Below are 17,373 nucleotides of genomic sequence, written 5' to 3' on the forward strand. Positions count from 1 at the left end.
TTGTTGCGAGAGTATAAAAATTATGGAACTGTAGTTTGTAGAATACATTCAAATAAATTGGTGGTGCCGATGCGTCATTATGGTAGTAGAACACTTTTTTCTTCGACAAATAATATCGTTTTTCTTTCATTAAGAAACGAATCGGTTCAGTAGTTTGAAATAATATAGCTCTGTAACCATTTTGCTCTTTTTGAGGTAGTTAATGCTGGTCACACTTTGTGAGTCCCAGAAAACTGCGATCATCACCAATTCGGCTGATAAAGCAGTCTTCCGCTTCTTTCGAGCACGTTCGAATCTTTTCGCCGGATTGCACTTCAACAGTGTCAAGCACTGCTGTGAAGTGGGCTCAAGGTTGCGTTTGTTGAGCTAACGCGTTATTTTGACAAGTCTACTTCTAATTTTTAATCTGTGGTCTGGTAATATGATAGCCTGAACTTTTGTCAGGTCGAAGGCAAGGGTCACTATACACTGCATCCAAATGCTTTGAGATTTTCCCTTCCGAAAACAAGAACAATCACTTCGTTATAATAGCTTTTCAAGAATTAGATTTGTAGAATATATTATTTGTTAATAACGAATTTCTAAATTAGCTCAAGTTTTTTTGTCTTCTAAGACGTATACTTTGAGGGTACTACCTTAATTAAATAAAAATTTTGGAGCGAAATTAGAAAATTTGGAATTTAAGAAGATTTTTGACAAATCCATGGATTCTTGTAACGGATTAAACATTGTTCAAAACCAAATTTTGACCATTGAAACTTTGAAAGTAAAGTGGAGAAATATTTAACAATCAAAAAGACTTAGAAATGGGTCAGTACTTTAACACATTGGATTATATTTATATAGAAGTAATTATGTCTAGGCTCCATAGCCAAATATATTCATATAAGTTGATATTATGAAATTATATTAATATATATATATTTTGAAAATAGTATTTCGAATGTTTAAACCTACATAAATTTTTCAGAAAAACTAACAAATTTGCCATTATCACTCATTGTTCCACTTCGGGTATCTCATACTCGCGCTCTTTCATTTCCTTCAGCATGCACATGGCAAACGAATGCGCCACCTCGCATCTTTTCAATGAGAGATATGAAATCATAAGTCTTTACACGTTAGCAAGCATAAAAACAATTATCAACTTACTTATCAGTAATGCCCATTTCAACATTTTTCGCATTACAACCGTTGGATATTGCCCTGAGTTCATCAATTTTTTCGGAATACAAGAGTACCATCCAGCTCAGTAACTTCTCCGTGTTCACATCAGTGCTGTCTTCTACGAACTGTTTAACTGCCAACATGTCAAATTCCCACAAATCAGGTATATTTGTCTTCTTACCAATTCGAACTGCTCCATGAGACAGCTACGTAAACATCTCGTTAATACGTCCGCGTCCTCTTTATTCAAGATAAGCTCTTCCATATGTACTTTTTTAAAATAAAAAAAAGTATTAAGGTGGATATATTTTGAATTCTTTGAACGAGTGATTTAGCAAGCGACTTACCTTTTTCGGGCTTATGCTCACAGTTCATGGCAAACGGTTCGAGAGTCTCAACCGCTAGACCCATAGGCACCTTCATTATTTCCTCTGCCTATTTTATGTAAAAAGATGTGCTTCAAAAATTTAGGACATTTTAAATCACAGCCTTTTTAACTAACCAGCACTTCCTTTGTGGCTATCATTAAAACAACGACCGAAAAAACTGTTAACACTTTATTCATTTTATTTTGGGTTTTATTAGCTCTACGCGTTCAGTAAGACTGGACCAGAGTACTGAATGCGCATTGCAATAAAATTTATGGAATTTTGACATATGCATGAATGAAGCAAATTAAAATTGTTTTTGCCAGATATCAGCGACAATGTTTTTTGAACATGCTCAACTGATAAAATCCATTAGACGGGGATCTAAATTGATCATCACATTAGTAGAAACTACGTGTTTTTGCAGTCATAACCAACGCACGTTACTAACTAACGAGATGGGCTTTAATAGTTATGTAAACTTTAATAAAAAGGCTTTGTTCCTGCGGAACTTTTTAACAATTAGTAGACACGTGTTTTACCGAATTCTTACCAAATGAATTATTAGACGAACTGTCTCTATAAGTAACCAATTCGAATATGATGTCGCTTGAGAAAATATTTGTCGCCTGTCAAAATATTTATTTCCGAGTATTGGTAATTTAATGACACGAAATCCGAAACTTTAAACGCACTTTTGTTGAAATAATTTTTTTTCGAATTTTTCATAAATTGATTTGGTGTAATACCTCTCTATATATGTTTCCATATGTGATTTATAAAAATAAACATTTTTAGATTTAAGTTTGTAGCATCTAGAAGGAAACGTTAAAGAAGATACGTCGAACTAGTCCCACAGTTTCTATACTCTTGCAACATGTTGCAGCTGAGTATAATAGCTTTGTTCACCCAACGAGAGATAGTATAGAGTTATATATATTTATACAAATGATCAGTGTGATGAGACAAGTTAAAATTGGAGTGACTGTCTGTCTGTCCGTCCGTCCATCCGTGTGCGCTTTAACTTGTTTAAAAATTGAGGTATCGTAAATAAACTTGGTACATAGGTTCCTGCGCAGAAAAGTAGGAACGAATTCGTAGATGATCGTAATCGAACCAGTAGCGGAGCTCACTTTCACACTTGTTCAAATTTTCTTGGCACATTTCCACTCGTCACAATTTGGGACCAACTTCGTGCACACCTTGCGCATGTTCAAGTGCTCCGTCACAATGTCATGAACCGCAGATTTTGATAAATTTAATATCTGAGCAATTCAGCGAATACTTAGTAGACGGTTTGAGTTCAAAACTTTGCGTACACGAGTCACATTGTCGGTGTATGTCGAAGTCACAGGTCTCCCAGCACGGTCTTCATCAGTGAGCTCTTCAGGATGATGTTAATATAATTTTAGAAGAAATGAGGCCTTCAATATAAGTCAATATGTCTTTGGCATGAAAATGATTATTGGGAAATATTTATTTTTACAGTACTTTTTGCAAACAAATTTAGCTTGACATTGTTTAGCTGACATTTAATCGAAATGTCAAATTAATTTATAACTATGCATAAGTAATATTTTACCTATTGCTTTTTCTCTAATATATGAGCTTAATTTTGCGCATTTTCATTTCAGTGGCGATGCATTTATTAATTTGAAAAGCGCGCTCACAAGAATCTTCCGCAGTGATGAACTTTTTACAATTCTCAGCTGAGGCCACAGCAATTGACGTTATTAAAGCATTATTATCACCAATCTGCAAAAAAATATAATTATTACAGTTGTGTGTGGGGATAAAACTGTAAATGTACTCACGATGTCAGCGATGTATCCAATCGCCGTCGTCGACAATGTGTCGTCTTTGCTCATCTGCAAGTGATATTTTAATTATAATTTCGAACAATTTTTCTAAAAACAAAAAAAAACTAACTTCGGTTGCACCATAGCTATATATGCCACTTACATTTGCATTACTTATTTTGACTATAAAATTTAGTATAGGTTTAGTATAAATATAAATTAATCTTAAAATATAACTAACTAATGGTTTGTACTCAACAGAGTTTTGTTAGTTCTTTCTAGCCATGTTGTTTGATATTACAACCTGTAAGTCAACTTAAGGTCCGATATGGGCGATCCTCCCACAATAAAGCAGCTTCTTGAAAATAAAAGGACGTGCAATGTACAAACCTAAACCCAGACAATCAGACGGACGTGGCTAAATGGACTCATCTCGCTTTATGCATACACTTTACATTCCGTTTTCTTCTGGGTGTTACAACTTCGAGGCACACTTAATTTATATACCCTGTTTAGGATATAAAAAGTAAACTCACCACTTCTATGCGCTTCAAAATACACTCCATCATACACTTCTCAATGGAAGTCGGTTGATCTTCGTAAAGCAAAGATTTTTGCAATTCATTCGGATTAATATTCATTTCTTTTGCGCATTCGGTCTTCGAAGTTGTTACAAAATCTTGAAACTCTTGCAGCGGTTGCGGCAATTGGCGTTTGGTGCGTTTGTAATCTTCCAAAGTTGAAGGATCCTCGCGCGTCATCAGTGGTTTGCGCTTTCCAGATAACTTGTCAGCGTCTTCACTGAGTGCAGTGAGCTAATAAATAACAAAGTATATATCTTTAATATCACAGATCTTCGTTAGGAGATTGACTTTTTCGCAAAAAAAGGAGAAAACTTAATTTGCTTACACTTTGTAGACTCATCAAACAAATGATTATTAGTGCGCTACTTGACTTAACCATTTTGTTGTCTCTTTTTTAGTCAGAGAACGTCTGAAGAATTACGTGTATCAACTGTGGTTCTCGTCAACCAAACTTTACTTTTATACCTGCCCACTCATCTGTCAGTTTTGTACATAAAAGTTTTGCAAGCGTAGTCAGTTTCGTGGTTGAAGGTTCTGGAAGAACTTCAAGTTTGCGCTATGTATATACATACATATATATATATAGTATATGTATATAAAATTTCTGCTGAAGTGTTGTTAATTGTTATAAAATACTATTTTTAAATATGGTTCATAATTGTGCACATATATATTATACATACACCTACGTAAGTGGCGCTTAGAATTCTGCTTCCTTTCTGTTTGTCGTCTGACGTTTTGAGGATACCCAATAACCGTACGTTCTATGAATCTTATGCCACTTCCGATTAGCTTCCAGATTTCGAATAGAAGTGTTATTATTAGTCAGTTTCTAAACAAAGTCGTCACCGCTTATTCTATTTATTTGCTGCGAAGTATCTTTGCGAACGGCTAATCACAAAAACAATTGGTATACTTCACTATGTCAGTCGGGTCTACGTAACCGGAACGGACGAAAACTAATATATAACTTATTTGAAGAGAGAGATAAAAAGACTCGATACATTGTAGTGTATTTCAAAATGGTAGTCGTCCTCAGCTTAAAGAACTATGAAATATTTGAAATGATTATGCAACTATAACATTACTATAACAAACACTGAACTTATTTATTGATATTACAAATATTTTTCAATGCCTTGAAAAGATAATTATCTCGCCTTTATTCAACAAATAGATTAGAGAAAATAATGTATAGAAACTTTAAAAATGATTTGCTTTAGTTTCTGTATATGTAAATGTATATAAATTTTCCATATATATGTAGTATGAACTGTATGTTCGGAGCTAGGCTGAAATGAAAAGTTGAAGCATTACTTGTATTTGTTAGGTTCAACGAAAGGTTTATAGCGCAGTAGAAAACTTTACAGAGCTTTGTCTTTGTAGGCTATCATTCGCCTATTTTCCTCGTTATGATGGAATCTATCTTAGTATGAGACTATTAATTTCCAGTTAAACAGTTATCAGAGCTTAAAGCTCTCCTATATTGCAACATGTTGGGTTAGTAGCTTGAAAAACGCTTAAAGGTGGTTCATGACTTCGATAAGTTCAGCACGGTATTAACCATTACTGTTTGTATCGATCATAAAAAATTTATATTATGTCCATGATATAAATTATTTTTTACTTAAATAAAATAATTATGGCAATTACAAGTAAACTAGGAAGTCCTGTTTGCTGTCGATTTATTTATAAACTTTAATAAACCTCACTCCTTTATTTGGAAGAACAATTATTTACCTTTTAGAAAACACAATATGTCAATCAGACTCTACATACCACTTCCTATCAATAGTTTATATTCCGCAGAAACATACTATATACCATACTAATAAAGTAATCGTAATTTCTTCTTAAATATCCTTAATTACGAAGTAGAATTTTTATTAAAAATATTTCCTGTAAAAATCTTTTTAAAATATATATTTGTTATATACATATTTCTTTAGTTTACTTATTTGAAAATATTAACTTAATATAAATTTAATTTAATTACTTTTAAATCTCTTTGCTACAGAGTATTATAGTCTGTCTCTTATACACATCTAGATGTGTATAAGAGACAGCATATTTCTTTAGTTTACTTATTTGAAAATATTAACTTAATATAAATTTAATTTAATTACTTTTAAATCTCTTTGCTACAGAGTATTATAGTTTTGTTCATCTAACGGTTGTATATATCACATAAAACTAATCGACATAGATATAGATATAACTTGGTATGCAGGTTCCCTAGTACACAAAATTATGAGTTCGTACATGATCCTAATCGACCCACAAATCGCCACTAACCGAAATCTATAAAGTGCCATAACTAAACGCTAAATTTTGTAATAAAATTGTAATTTGGCACAGGGGAGCGCAGTACCTAGGGGCACCGTGGTCAAAAAACTTTGAAAAAGTCCTTCTAATAAGTTTAATGTACATATCTCCTAAGCTGCTAAAGTTATAAACCAAATTTACTGAGCGAAATTATTATAAGAACTCTGAAAAGGAATGAATTCGGAAGATAATCTCGGTCACTCTCCATATACTGTTCAAAATTACTAAAAGCAATAAATCAATAATTAATTACGCCAGAAATATTAAATTATATCTTCGAGATGGTATAATAGGGTTATACAGAGTGAAAATTGGACGATGGGCACGGCACTGCCCACTTTTTGGTGAAATCTCATATCTCGGGATCCGAATGACCGATTTCGACTAAATGAATAGGTAGCATTCTTTCTATAGTTTTATATCACAGTATGAAAATGGACGAAGTCGGACTACAACAAAGCCTACTTCCATTATTACATAATTATACCCTGAACAGTGTATATTAAGTTTGTCACGAAGTTTGTAACACCCAGAAGGAAGCGCCGGAGACCCTATAAAGTGTATACATATATAAATGATCAGTATGTTGAGTTGATTTAGCCATGTCCGTCTGTCTGTCTGTACATATACGAACTAGTCCCTCAGTTTTTAAGAAATTTGAATTGGCAAACGTTATTTTCCCTTCAAGAAATTGATCATTTGTCGGAACTGCCGATACCGGACTACTATAACATATAGCTGCCATACAGCCTGTACGATCAGAATCTTGTGCTGGTATGGATAACTTTCCCATTTGACAATGTATCTTCACAAAAGTTGGCACAGGTCATTTTCTAAGATAACAATGTAATATCAGGAGAAATTGTTCAGATCGGCTCACTATAGTTTATAGCTTCTATACAAACTGGACACAAAGCTACTAAGAGAAATGCACCTGTGAAGGGTATATTAGCTCAGGTGCAGCCGAAGTTAACGTTTTTTCTTGTTGTAAATTTCATTTCATTCTTTAATTTTCCAATACGCAAATCAGGAAGTAACTAATATAACGGGATAATGGATATTTTACACTAACAATTCCTTAAAAGTATGCCACCTTATGATCAAAAACAAAAATTTCCAAGCCTATAGGTACCGAAAATATCGGTTGATGTGTAAGAGATATAATTGAAATTCAGAAGGAATCTTTTCCTGACAATATTAATTCTGTGTATCAAAAATGGGTTGAAGCGGGTGAATACTTCCCTGAGCCCCCAAATACCTAATATAAAGATTTTTGAACTTCCGGGTGAGTATTTTACTCATAACAGTGTATGTGTGTTTGTGCATGAATTATAGTAGATATAAATGAGCGCAAACTTAACTTAAGAGTTCGAATAACTATTAGTAGAATATTTAAACACCCAGCTAATTTTACTCCATGTGATTGGTGATTGTATGTTAGGTACTTAAATTAAACTCTTTGCATATTGGGTGGTCAAAAAGTATTTTCGTAGTTCTAATCGTCTTCAAATTATTATTTATATAATGAATTTCAATGAACCAAACATGTCTCATTTTGGTCGATTTTTTGCAATTTTCCGCTAGAGACATTATTCAATAAATCTCTCTTCCCAGCCAAGTTTACTCCTGGCTGTGCGACCCTTTGTTCAGCTTCAACATTCTTAGAGCATGATCTCTTTTCTCTTCTATTACAATTTGCTTCAGAAATAGTTGGATTTCAATCGTTTCAGCAAAGCATCGCAGATTTTAATTCAGTCCATTAAATTTTTCACAATTTTCATCGATTTTTTCAACAATAGATCGACCAGAGCGAGGTGCATCTTTCAAGCGAACTATTGCTGTGCTACACGAACTGATACAGCATCGTCTTCGTAAAATTCACAAATTTCATTTGCGGCTTGCATGGCATTCTTCTCTTATTTATACAAAAATTTTAAAATATAGCGAATTTATTCATAACTTCCACTCATTTCTGAACAGCTGTAACTTTTTTCAACCCCGTATTTAATTTTTTTGGTTTAATGAAGCTTAAAAACTCACATTTCCAGTACTATGTGATATGACACAATGTGATTCGTAGCACGATACGACTGTAACAACATCTATTAACAAAATAAGAAACAACAAAATAAGAAAACTTTTTCGACTACCCAATATTGTTATAGAATGTGACATGCTCATACAAGGTGTGTTCCAAAGCAAACAGGACTTAAAAAAAAACAGAACAAATGGCTTTTTCGGCAAAGTCAATTTATCAAGGTATTTCCCTGGCTTTCTACAAGTTGCAAGAGTATAAAATGCTTGGTTGCAATGATGCAGCAAAAGTGTTTGTTATTTTGAATTTGAGTAAGTTTTCTTAGGCCTGCTACAAGCGTTCCTAAACCTCTTCAGTTTGGTAATTTTGTCTTATTATTATTTTTACTTAAAATTCCAAATAATCTTCTACCTTTTTTGTTTAAACCATTCAACCTCGACTGTGATTTTGTATATCGATTTACAACGGATATCTCCAACTCAAATAAGTCTGTCTCTTATACACATCTAGATGTGTATAAGAGACAGGATATCTCCAACTCAAATAAATATATATATTTTATATATAATATATATATATTTTAATAATAATTTATACATAGTATGTGTATGTATCGATTATTTCATGTTTATATATTATATGTATGTATGTACTTTAACTTAAAACAGGTATATATACATTTTTATTAAAATCTTCGACCTCCAGGATTGCCTGGTGCGCCTGGTCCACCAGGTGGTGCGCCGGGAGCTCCTGGGTTGCCACCTCCTTGGGCTATCGCAAAACCTATGTATATGAAATAAAATTTCATAATTTTACAATTAATAATAGAAAAGAAAATATTCTTACCGCTCAACAGAGCAATCATTGCCAATAAAAGCATTACGAAGTGAAATATCGATTGCATTTTGCTTACTCAACGGCAGCTTCTTTATTATGGCATTCGAGTGAGAATCAGAGTATTGAATAGCAAGCTGAGCCAGAAGCCATGCCTTTTATAGTTTGTTGATACACCATGATAGCTTTACTGTGCCTTACCGTGAGTGAAATTACTATGTGAACACTTGTTAATATATGTATATGTTTATTTGTATATACATATATATATAAATGTAAATATGCATGAACGTATAGATAACATAAAATAAATAATGTAAACATACAAGTACATACACTTGAATCCGTGATGTGAATGAATTCGAGATTATTTGCTTATCTGGCGTACATCATGGAATAAGGTAACATACATATGTACAAATGTATTTCGGTAAAAAATAATAGGACTTTGTTCATAATTTTAAAATTCTTAATTTATTCTTCAAAATCTATGTCGTCCCCCTGTAAGTATTAACCCTTGGACCTTTTTCCAATGCTCGAAACAGTTGTCAAAGTCAATTTCCGGAATAGCCCTCACACTCAGATAGTAATCCTTGTTGACAGGTTGGCCGGTCGGAAAGTCGGACGGAATTTGGAGTGCACCACACCTCGATAATCGAATAAAACTGTCAACATAATCTGGATGTTTGACTTGCATGGAGAGGTTCTTTCGACTTTTGCTCACCTTTGTTGCGGTAATCTGTTTTGTTTTGTAAGCATAGATTAATGACTCATCACCACTGTTTTTCTAAAAATATGAGAGATTCGTCCTTCAACTTTCCTTAGATCCGAATAATCTTTCAAAATGATTATCACTGATCCTTCCGAAATTCGAACGATTCCAGTAAGATCTCTAACTGCTGATCGTCGGTTCCCAAACACCAATTATTTGATTTTATTGACGTGTTGATCATCAGTTGATTTTGATGGCCGCGCATAGATAATCATCGAAAACAGTCTACTCTTGCATTCCTTCAATAATTTTTTTACTGAACTTTTCTTTTCATGTTATACTATGAACAGGGTATATTAAATTAGCTATGAACTTTATAACACCTAGAAAGAAACGTCTGAAAAAGAAATTTTGGTTACGTCCTTGTATGGTTCTGTATCTCATTTATGTGGAGAGGCAAAAGCGTATTGTCTTATTAATAAAGTCGATGTGACAGATTTCGTATTATTTAGTAATATATGCCAATTTTTGATCCACAATGGAACTTCATTGACTGTTTATTGTAATTTTTCGTTGATTCACTTGCTTTATCTAATACGGATGGAAAAACAGTATCATCAGCAAATGTTGATATTGTAGCTTTAGCAATGGTTGGGATGTCACTTGCGTAGATCATAACCTAGAGTGCACTTGAAGTTCTAGAATGGTACCTAGTTGGATACGCTTAAATCATTAACTATACAGCATGAGGAGAATGATTTTGTACTTTATATAGTAAGCCAGCATGTCACACTTTATCGAATGTCTGAGAATTATGCAGTCAGACTGTAGAGCAGACCTTTTTTAGTTCTAGTCAGTTTTCGACAATATTTTTAATACTATGTACCCTATCAGTTCTGAAGCCAAATTAATGGTTTGTTACAATTGTGTGAGGCATCATAGGTATAATTTTTATACCCTGAACAGGGTTTGTCACGAAGTTTGTAACACTTAGAAGGAAGGGTCGGATACGAGCTGAGTCGATTTAGCCTCGTCCGTCTGTGTGTATATATACGAATTAGTCCCTCAGTTTTTAAGATATCGTTTTGAAATTTTGCAAACGTCATTTTCTCTTTAAGTGGCTGCTCATTTGTCGGAACTGCCGATATCGGACCACTATAACATATAGCTGCCATACAAACTGAACGATCGGAATTAAGTTCTTGTATTGAAAATTTTCACATTTGACAAGATATATTTACGAAATTTAGTATAGACTATTTTTTAAGGCAACAATGTAATCTCCGAAGAAATTTTTCAGATCGGTTAACTATAACATATAGCTTCCATACAAACCGATCGGAATCAATGGCTTATATGGAAAGCTTTCGCATTTGACGTGGTATCTTCACGAAATTTGACATGAATTACTGCTTAAGGTAATAACATAACCTCCGAAAAAATTATTCAGAACGGATTACTATAGCGTATAGCTTCCATACAAACTGAACACATAGTTACTAAAAGAAATGCACCTGTGAAGGGTATATTAGCTTCGGTGCAGCGGAAGTTAAAGTCTTGTTTTTTTTTCAATTTTGGATATCGTATAAAGTAAAGAAAAGGACAGTAATGTGCTTCTTGTAGTACTTCAAAACCATGTGCATGATCAACTTCAGCCAGATGGTCGGAAAATTCTTCTGATTTGTCTGCATCACATTCACGTTTAAAATGAGGATTAGTCAAAGTTGGTCATTTCAATGTACCAGTATGTTACTACAGAGAATATTTTGTGTTTTTTTCATATATCAGATAACAGATATATATTTGAAACTGTTAGTTTTCAGCTATTTACCTACAGCTTTGAATATTTTCAGCTGCCGTTTTCTGAAGAATCTCCAATCTGTAAACTTACTGCGGAAGAATGCTAGATACATAGATACATTATCATAATGATCTAAGCTAAACTCAAAGCTGTCCTCCATTTTAACATTTTGTAAAGAAATCTATATTGTTATAAAGAAGTCTATAATATCGGGAATTTTTGCTATGATTTCAGTTTAGATTTTGAACGTGCAATTGATCTGGGGCTCTATATATGTATCTACCTACATCCATATGTATGCTATAACTATTAAACATATACTGTTGACTGCATTAATATAAATACTGCGTTAATCCAGCATTACTTGAATACAACGTAACTTAATATTCTTGCTTGAATACACTAAGCGAAATTTCATTTAAAACTAAAAATAAACATTTTGACTAATTAAAAATTGGAAGTGTTAAATGCTTTCCATGGATACCGAGTTTTGCATAAGAATCTCAACGAATCATCTTAAGTATAGAAATAAAGAGAATAATTTTATATCATTATATTTTCCATTATAAGGGAGTCATGATAAGAAAAACAAGCTAAATAGGAATAATTATAATTTTATTTCCATTCACCAATTTTTTCTAGTGTACGAAAGTTGAATTTTCGAAACCACAAAGTTTTGGTATAAATACAAGGGCCAATTAATTGGTTCGACATTATAACTAACAATATGAAGATCCAAGTGTTTCTAGCTATTGCGCTGATTATATTAGCAAAAGCTATTGGTGAGTATATATATATCTATATATAATATATATATATATAATTTGTGTAGTAGTGAAATAATATTTTTCCTTAGCTCATCCAAGTCCGAAAGCTCATAGAGGTGGCTGCTGTGGCCCTTGGGTTGGTGGAGGTGGCGGAGGCGGAGGCGGCGGCGGTGGAGGTGGGCAAGGCGGTGGTGGAGGAGGAGGTGGTGGAAAATAGATTTACACAGATTGTGATATCTTTATTAAAGCAAATAAATAAGCCAAAGTGTTATTTTTAAATATGTGAGTTATTAACTAAAATATGAATATGTCGTCCTTTCTAAAATATTGAGAATGAACACTAACCTACTATGTAAAGAACATTATATCAAAATCAACCCATAATATTCAAAGTTTAAAAACTTGCTATTTTAAATACTTTTTATTTCATCATTTTGAATACTTTAGCCCTGAAATAAATAAACTGTTGGGCAGTTATTTCGAAGTTATTTCCTTTCTGATGTCGATATTGTAATGGGAAGACTTTAGTTTACCGTCCCAGGATTTCGGGTCGGATAGGATAGAGGAGATTTTTAATTCTAAACGCGAATGTCTCGAAAACTATAAGCTTCCTGCGGCTATAATATATTCTTGATCTGGAGAATCTCCTCTATCCGACCATACATTTATTCCCGAAATTTTGGGACTGTATACTAAAGCCGACCCATTGTAATATTTAATTTTTTTTTTATGAGTTTGTTTGGCTTACAAATTTTCAACTAGTGGCAACTCCTCTTAAATATTATATATCTCCGGCATACTATAAATGTTTCTTAAATCTGTTTAGCTTAGTAATATTTATGGTAAGTTTTCTTTTACATATATTATTGAATAAAATATTTTAAACCAATGTCTCAAAAATATTTTTTATAATAAAACTTGTGAAATATTTTTTTACCCACATTGTAATGGCTCAGTTGTAAATTGTTTTTACTTAAAACTGTTAAACAGGTGGCATGCTTCTAGTTAGTTAAAATATTCGTTTCCGTCATGGTAGCGTTATGCGTACTGCGACCTTGACGAAATTTTTTTTTGTAACGCTTTTTGGATTTTGTTTATTTGAACGACATTATTATTAATAAGTAAACAATTATAATTATTGAACAAAATTTTGTATTAACACCAGTTAAAAGAGCTGTGTACAAAACAACAGGTTTATAGTATTTCTTCTGAAGGTCGAAAAGTTTATATCAGAATTGTTGATTTTCGAGAAATTTTTACAAAAACGTGTTTACGATTAATTGTTCTAAAAAATAGAGTGCAAATAGTTTTTCATACCTAGATATTGAAATATAATTCAATGTAGTACTTATGTATGTATGTATTCAAAAAGTACTACTTTTAAAAAGTATTCTCTATTAATCTGTGATCTTTATTCATAAAAGTACTGTGTCACAGCCCTGGATGCTAGTAGCATTAATTATCTATCCCGACCCTCAAACCATTTTAGCTACATCGCTTTCATACCGGTATAACGATGAACAGACGACACACCCATAGGCCCACCTCAACAACACACATCTACAACAGGAATACTATCATTTCGAAAAAGAAAAGTCAATTCGAATAAAAATTATTATAGCAAAAAAATTTGTTTAGCTTTGGCATTTTTAATTTATTCTTTTTTTTTTTTTACGAATCTTAAAGATGGAGAGGAAATACAAACCTCCAATCAGTTAAAACAAGCATCAAGCTTATCAGGCGTAGACCACAAATCAAAAAGCTCAAATTAACGCAATTAAAATAAATTATGGAGCAGGCATCTTTGAAAAAATGGGTAAGCCCCACGGAAAGTCATGTGTGGCAAGTGAGACAATATTAATTTCGGAAAACCCTGAATTGATAATGTGTACATAACATAAATAATGCAATTAGTGGGTAAAAGCAACTTCATTCTGCTGGCCACAGAAACATATGTACGTTAAGACGATATCAGTTCAGTGCATAAAGTATATAAATAATATGTATAAACTCTGGGACAGCGTTATGTGCTACATATGTATGCGTGCGAGGTGTTTGGTATAGTATTATAAATGTTAAAAGCATGCGATCGACATTTCCCCATAATGAAGTGCGTGAACTCTTGCACCATAGGCACTTATCGGCTTCAATCATTTTCTCTTGCTGTAAGTTCCTCATGTAATGTTGTTGAAGCCAAAATTGCATTAACTGATTGATATCACTGTTTACAAAAGTATATATGCAGCTATTATTAGCGACTCACATGTTGTCATAACTCCTCGTAAAATCATAAAATCATAACTTTTATTCCAGTTTAAAAGATTTGTTTTTGGACTGCATAAAAAATAAGTTTACCCAAATACAACTCTTGAACAATATATATTTGGTTCGTTAAAACTGAGCAGCGGATTTCAGTTTGCTTTTGAGTTGATTTGTTATACCCTTGCAACCTGTTGCTACAGAGTATTATAGTTTTGTTCATCCAATGATGGTAAGTATCATCTAAAACTAATCAAGATAGATATAGACTTATACATACATACTTGTATATATGTGAATAATTAGGATGACAAAAAAAAAAAAAAATGGCACTGCCACTGATCAAGTTCACCTATGAGCTTCAAATCTCACTAGACGTTGTCGTTATAAAAAAGGCCTTTTAATCTATCTGCCTTGATAGTCAATATTTTCGATTTCTTTGGTTTTCAAAGCACATACTTTTTCTGGAAGCAGCAAACTCAGTTGAAATCCCTCCACTACTTCTCTAAAAAAGTGCGTCATCAAATCTTCGCCGATTGTATCTAACAGACGAATGTACACTTAGACCCCATAGTATTCTTCGTAAGTTCCCACGCAGAAATTTTCGTGCTTTGTTTGTGAGCAAGATTCAGATTCTTGGGGTTTCTTCGTCAACTTTCAGTTCCGCGCCTAGAAAAGTACTTTTTGGGTTACTTCCTGGTGGTAAGGCATATCGAGGTAGGTAAAGCGTTCTTCGTTTGCAATATGGAAATTGATTAGCATATTATGGAAAGCGCATCATACCATAATCTACTCATTGCATTTCTTTTTTATCATTCTAAACCTCAATTTCTTCAAGCTACCGAATTTTTCTTTTAAAATGCCGAAACAATTCCCAATTCGTAAACGTTGTTTTGAAAAGTACTTGTTGAAACTTTTTCTCTCTTCCGCACTGTATTCCGTACTATTTTGCCTGAACGGTGTCATAAAAATTGCTTGAGTGAATTAGCGCTATCTCCAGCAACATACTGCAAGTTAGATAAAAATCGTTGAGGATGTTTTGCAAGAGGACTATAAGAATATTTTGGCGTCATGAATACTTCTAAGGTATCCTACTGTGGCTTGTATAATTATTTATCTAAAGTCACAAACAGCTTGCATTTTAATAGCATATTGGCGTCTTCGTGAATAAAAAAGTTCATTCATTATCTTAAAATTTTCACTTCTTCTCGGCATTTTGTCTGCGATATACTTATTTTGTAAATATTATAATACTTTTTTCAATAAGCTGATTAATAATTGTTAACAATTTAATTAACCACAACAAATTTATAACGAGGTGTTGGCAAGCATTTTTTTTTTTAATTTTTATTTATGACTTATGCATATCTTTATGAAAGTATACGAGTCCCCTGTATGTAAATGTGTATGATTCCAAATTTTAGTGAAAATTTCACAATTAATGTGCAAGACTTTTTAATTGGCAAGACTGCATAATCAAAGCAAGCGGTAATAAATAAAAAACCATTTGCTTTTTTTAAGTACCCAGGATGAAACGTAACTATATGGATAAATCGAGTTTTAAATTAGAATACTTATAGAAATAAACTTACGAAAACTAAACTTTCACATAAAAAAGGAGCGGGCTTTACGCCGCCACGTCTGCATTTGGTATCTCAGCAAAACCAATAGGGCTGTGTAAACTGACGTTGAGCAATATCAAAACCTCCGTCAGGATCGGGAAGGAACCCTCCCAGCCGTTCAATGCCAAACGAGGTTTCAAACAATTCGACTCCTTTTCGTGCGACTTCTTTAATCTGCTCTTGGAGAAAATAATACTCGATTAAGGGTGTACAATGCTGGCGTGCGCCGATGAACTCAATATCATTGGCCTGAACAACCGCGCTGTTAGTTCTGCTTACTCCAGATTGAATAAAGAAGCGAAACAAATGGATCTAATGGTGAACAAGGGCAAGACGAAATATCTCCTGTCATCAAACAAACGGTCGTCGCACTCGCTACTAGGCTCCGACGTCACTGTTGAAAGTCATAACTTCGAAGTCATGAATAATTTGTCTATATTGGAACAGTATCAACTCCAACAACAATATCAGCCCCGAAAAATACAGAGTAACTCTTGCTAACAGGTGCTACTTCGGACTGAGTAGGCAATTCAGAAGTAAAGTTCTCTATCGATGAACAACAACCAAACTCTATAAGTCACTCATTATTACCGTCCTGCTATATGGTGCAGAGCCATGGACGATGATAGCATCTGATGGTCGACGTTACGAGTTTTCGAGAGGACGGTTGATGTGCTATATGACATACATATGTACACATATTATATATTATAGAAATTGCCTTACTTTAGAAAATTAAAAGACAACGTCCTCGCTGGCTAGATCATATCAGCCGAATGGACGAAAACACTCCAGCTCTGAAAATTTTCACTCCGTTGGAAAGACCAGATAGAGAATGACCTGGCTTCGCTTGGGATCTCCAATTGTCACAAAATGAAAAAAGAAGAAACGACTGGCGCGCAGTTGTTAACTCGGTTATAATCGCTTAAGCGGTGTCTACTCCAATGAAGAAGAAAGAGAAATGACCCAAAGTCTTCAAAGAGGATGCTGTCATGTGTAGGAGTTCACGCAAGTGAGGAAAGTTTTGTGATCGCCATTCACTGGGGAGTGGCCAGAAACGATTCTTTTACATATGACTCAAGCAGCTCACGACTTCCGGT

The 17,373-nt window shown here is 33.6% G+C and overlaps 2 protein-coding genes and 1 long non-coding RNA gene across 4 annotated transcripts; 1 reads left to right on the top strand and 2 right to left on the bottom strand.

The window, feature by feature from the left end:
* Positions 1-946: 946 nt before the first annotated feature.
* On the bottom strand, positions 947-1,766 carry LOC108968006. The gene is made up of 5 exons (XM_018931721.1): positions 1,670-1,766; positions 1,515-1,602; positions 1,349-1,437; positions 1,153-1,292; positions 947-1,082 (listed from the first exon to the last, which is right to left on the bottom strand). Exons 1-5 carry the CDS (start codon positions 1,730-1,732, stop codon positions 998-1,000), a joined length of 465 nt encoding a protein of 154 aa, XP_018787266.1. The 5' UTR covers positions 1,733-1,766; the 3' UTR covers positions 947-997.
* A 1,213-nt stretch (positions 1,767-2,979) lies between these two features.
* On the bottom strand, positions 2,980-4,333 carry LOC108968002 (general odorant-binding protein 19d). The gene is made up of 4 exons (XM_018931719.1): positions 4,244-4,333; positions 3,871-4,149; positions 3,350-3,403; positions 2,980-3,290 (listed from the first exon to the last, which is right to left on the bottom strand). The coding sequence occupies exons 1-4, from the start codon at positions 4,295-4,297 to the stop codon at positions 3,132-3,134; spliced, it is 546 nt and encodes a 181-aa protein (XP_018787264.1). The 5' UTR covers positions 4,298-4,333; the 3' UTR covers positions 2,980-3,131.
* A 7,732-nt stretch (positions 4,334-12,065) lies between these two features.
* LOC108968024 lies at positions 12,066-12,553 on the top strand. Of its 2 annotated transcripts, none has more exons than XR_001993301.1 (3): positions 12,066-12,145; positions 12,268-12,407; positions 12,482-12,553. It is a non-coding gene; the product is annotated as an uncharacterized LOC108968024 (long non-coding RNA). The 2 variants fall into 2 exon arrangements; XR_001993300.1 differs by having other exon boundaries at positions 12,461-12,545.
* The last annotated feature ends 4,820 nt before the right edge of the window (positions 12,554-17,373 follow it).

This window comes from Bactrocera latifrons, unplaced genomic scaffold (genome assembly GCF_001853355.1).
Source record: "Bactrocera latifrons isolate USDA-ARS-PBARC rearing strain unplaced genomic scaffold, ASM185335v1 scaffold_20, whole genome shotgun sequence".
NCBI classification, from domain to species: Eukaryota; Metazoa; Arthropoda; class Insecta; order Diptera; family Tephritidae; genus Bactrocera; species Bactrocera latifrons.

Coding starts and splice junctions, on each gene's coding strand:
- LOC108968006 (XM_018931721.1), bottom strand. CDS start 1,732: ATGAATAAAGTGTTAACAGTTTTTTCGGTCGTTGTTTTAATGATAGCC. Junction 1,293..1,348: donor TCATGGAGCAGTTCGAATTG/GTAAGAAGACAA, acceptor GCAGTTAAACAG/TTCGTAGAAGACAGCACTGA. Junction 1,083..1,152: donor GAAATGGGCATTACTGATAA/GTAAGTTGATAA, acceptor CTCATTGAAAAG/ATGCGAGGTGGCGCATTCGT.
- LOC108968002 (XM_018931719.1), bottom strand. CDS start 4,297: ATGGTTAAGTCAAGTAGCGCACTAATAATCATTTGTTTGATGAGTCTA. Junction 4,150..4,243: donor GTTTGATGAGTCTACAAAGT/GTAAGCAAATTA, acceptor GTTATTTATTAG/CTCACTGCACTCAGTGAAGA. Junction 3,291..3,349: donor TTGGATACATCGCTGACATC/GTGAGTACATTT, acceptor ATTTTTTTGCAG/ATTGGTGATAATAATGCTTT.